Source organism: Paramormyrops kingsleyae, chromosome 23 (assembly GCF_048594095.1).
Source record: "Paramormyrops kingsleyae isolate MSU_618 chromosome 23, PKINGS_0.4, whole genome shotgun sequence".
In the NCBI taxonomy this organism is placed as follows: domain Eukaryota; kingdom Metazoa; phylum Chordata; class Actinopteri; order Osteoglossiformes; family Mormyridae; genus Paramormyrops; species Paramormyrops kingsleyae.
This window is the reverse complement of record NC_132819.1, coordinates 15,356,511-15,359,615: the sequence shown is the minus strand read 5'-3', so window position 1 is coordinate 15,359,615 and position 3,105 is coordinate 15,356,511. Positions and strand designations below refer to the sequence as shown.

The following is a 3,105-nucleotide window of genomic DNA, read 5'->3' as shown; positions in this document are numbered from 1 at the left end:
TTACATCTGCCCAAAGCCCCCAGTGAGCAATAGCACCGATCCCCACCCAGCTCTACACCTCACAGTATAGGTCTAACCGGGAGTGAGCAGTTAGCTAGAACTAGAGTCCCTATAAGCTAGACTGAAAAAGTACATTTTTAGTCTAGACTTGAATATTAAGATTAAGATAACCAGAAGGCAAAACATGTTAAATATATATTGTTGCTTTTCATTTTGGTGATGCGGGCAGTGGTGGCTTCATGGTTAAGGAAGCGCACTTGTAATTGAAAGATTTCAATTCAAAGATTCTAAATTCTTTTGTACTAGGCCTATGTACCCTATATCAAAAGTGTTCAAAGGCAGATAGTATTAAATGATGATGAAAAAAAAAACATTTAAATGGCTTTTATTTGAAAAAACATAATCGTTTCACAATGTATGCATCCATGGCGACTTCATTTTAGTATAAAGTGCGTAACGTTATCTATCGCATTTCACCTATAACCTAAATTGATGCGTATAGTAGGGAGATACTTTAACTAAATTCCACGACACGTTCAACTGGAAAGGTATATTGAGTAAAGGATAGTAAGGAAAAGGCAAATCTGCAGAGAAACAAGCTCTCTTTCTGGGCATGGCGGTATTATCGGAGTAGATCGCGGTGTAACCGTGATCTCCTGCAAAGTTCGCCTGCACGCAGTGTCCACGTCCGGTGTCCCACAAGTCATGCACACGTGTGTCCCAACTGCATTTCCTTTTCGTAGCATTCCTCCTCTTCGTGTGTAGCAATTCCTGACCAACTTTCTGCGGTGATCCGTGCGAAATGGGCTGCACTTTGCCTACACTGCATGAATTGTCTTTTCTCAAGAGCGACTCGATAGAAAACGGGCCGCTGAACTTGACTGCGCAGTTCTCCCGGCCGGAGCTGTCCATCACCGGGGCGGTAACATGGTTCTCTCCGCCGGTCTCTGCATCTCGCATTGATCTAGATGCCAGATCTGGGAAGATGTGCTCCATGCCCTTGAAGTGCCGTCGCAGCATTTGTGGGGTGATCCGGCTTTCATCAATTCTCCAGAAATTTTTTCGCGGATTTGGACTTTCTGGATTCACAGGAACCTGAAAAATATCATAATTCCATTACTTAAGAAAATAGGCCTAAGTCCTATTTGTTAAAGCTAGGCCTATATATTACGCAAGAGAGGTGCAATACTTGACACACAATCTGAAATACATACCTTAAGAAAGCAATCGCTGGACGTCAGACAGACTCTGATATTATTTTGAAGTCCTTTTCTGTCCCCCGATATGACCGTCTGTAGCTTGTCCATTATCTGTCAAAATGGAAAAATGACAGTCAAGGCCTAGTGTAAAGTTTTCATCAATACTGTAATGCAGTCGGTACTTTATGGTGATACATTAAACAGCGTTGAGTATTTCTCTCTTACCTGGCAGAAGGTGAGTCTCTTACTCGGTGACCCTTGAATAGCATTAGCAATCAGACCCAAATACGTGCTGCGCGGCTTGCAATACCGCTTGTATTTTCTCCTCTGCAGTCCGCCGGATGAATCCTGGGTGTACAGGTATGTCCTGTTACGGGAGGTTGCAGGCATGGTGGCCGTGATGCAGTTCTTCATCCTGTGTCAGCAAAAGCAAAGAAGACCTCTCTTGGATGGCAGATCTCAAATGCTGGAGACCAAGAATCATGAGGATATGTAGCTTGTAGGGACAATGGCGACATAGAAGGTGTGCATTCCAGACTAACGAGTCCTTTGAATGCAGTAAATAGGTGCTACCTATCTAATTAATTCTTGTCCTGATAAAAGTACTCTTCCATTTGCAGTTATGCTGATTTAATGGGTCTCGTTAGGAAACAATCGTCCTTCAGTATATTTTACTGTACAGATAAGCTTCAGATAAAAAAAAAACCCCATGTATTTACCTATAATTGTGTCATGTTAATGTATAACACATGCTTAATCATTGACTATACAGCTGGCGTTCCGTCGTTGATGTTTGCGTGGCTAATATAGTGCTTATATACTTCCCCGCATTTTTCTGTAATTTGAAATCATATAGTTAATTCACTCTTTTTGTAAGTCTTCTTTATGTTTGTGTTTTGACACGTGGGTATCTTTTATAATTGGCGTTAAACTAACCATGCGGGAATAGTTATCTGAAATAATTCATATAAGATACAAGTTCAGCCTTTCTGTCAGTGGGGAGAGCTGGCGCTGCCTTTGAGCCCATGCGTATTTTGCTACAGTTCGTATTTTATTAACTCGGGAGGATTCTAGCGGTTGGCATAAATGCGCACAGTAGAAGGGCTAAAAATGTTTAATTTATGCTAACTTTACATATAGAGAGGATGTTTAAATCTCAGAGGTCATTCAGATTATTTTCAGTAGGGGACGCCAAAGGAATGCTATTTGCAGAACATAACGCCGTGATGGTTGTGAATAAATAAAATAAATAAGTAATATATCCGAAAGATAAAAAGATACGTTTCAGGTCTATGTAATGAGTGAAATATCAGGGTTCTGTCAATTGCAGCAGGAAATGTCGTTTATTGAGTTTCAAGCATCAGAAAAGAAGTCACCCGATTCACTTAATCCCTCAGAAATGCCGTCAGGAAGGATTTTGACACTACACTGTAAAAGAGAGAAAGTTAATACAACCTAAAATTTCAATCATTGACTATACAGCTGTGTGCGAAAAACAACGTCACTTTCACCTTCTTGACGACTTCAACAAAAGGATACAAAGTCTGCAACAAATCTGTATAAGTCATTAGTGAATGCCAGAGAGCCACATGAGTGAACATGAGAAATTAAAAGAAAATGTACGTGTAATGAAAATAAAATGTAAATGATAAGCGGTTATTTTAGATTTCTTGTACACCTGTCTTAAAATGTAAGGGATGCTGGAGCTTGGTTGGGGTGGTGGGATGGCTCGCGGTGGGTGCCGGAAAATTTCCCTTATTTTCAAATCCAAAACTTGACAGGTAGCCTATGGTTATTCTATAACAAAACGTAACACTGCATAGGCTACTTATTAGATAAGGTTACTTCGTTCACAAGTGAATGCCAGTTTAAGATAGAGTCGTTAATTGTTGTTTCTGTATGACAA

General features: G+C 40.4%; 1 protein-coding gene across 1 annotated transcript; it reads right to left on the bottom strand.

Annotated features, from left to right (window-relative positions):
• Positions 1 to 388: 388 nt before the first annotated feature.
• LOC111843985 (forkhead box protein H1-like) lies at positions 389 to 1,796 on the bottom strand. Its single transcript, XM_023812038.2, has 3 exons — positions 1,425 to 1,796; positions 1,215 to 1,310; positions 389 to 1,095 (listed from the first exon to the last, which is right to left on the bottom strand). The coding sequence occupies exons 1-3, from the start codon at positions 1,611 to 1,613 to the stop codon at positions 478 to 480; spliced, it is 903 nt and encodes a 300-aa protein (XP_023667806.2). The 5' UTR covers positions 1,614 to 1,796; the 3' UTR covers positions 389 to 477.
• Between the last annotated feature and the right edge of the window lie 1,309 nt (positions 1,797 to 3,105).

Coding starts and splice junctions, on each gene's coding strand:
- LOC111843985 (XM_023812038.2), bottom strand. CDS start 1,613: ATGAAGAACTGCATCACGGCCACCATGCCTGCAACCTCCCGTAACAGG. Junction 1,311..1,424: donor AGAGACTCACCTTCTGCCAG/GTAAGAGAGAAA, acceptor CCATTTTGACAG/ATAATGGACAAGCTACAGAC. Junction 1,096..1,214: donor CCAGCGATTGCTTTCTTAAG/GTATGTATTTCA, acceptor GATATTTTTCAG/GTTCCTGTGAATCCAGAAAG.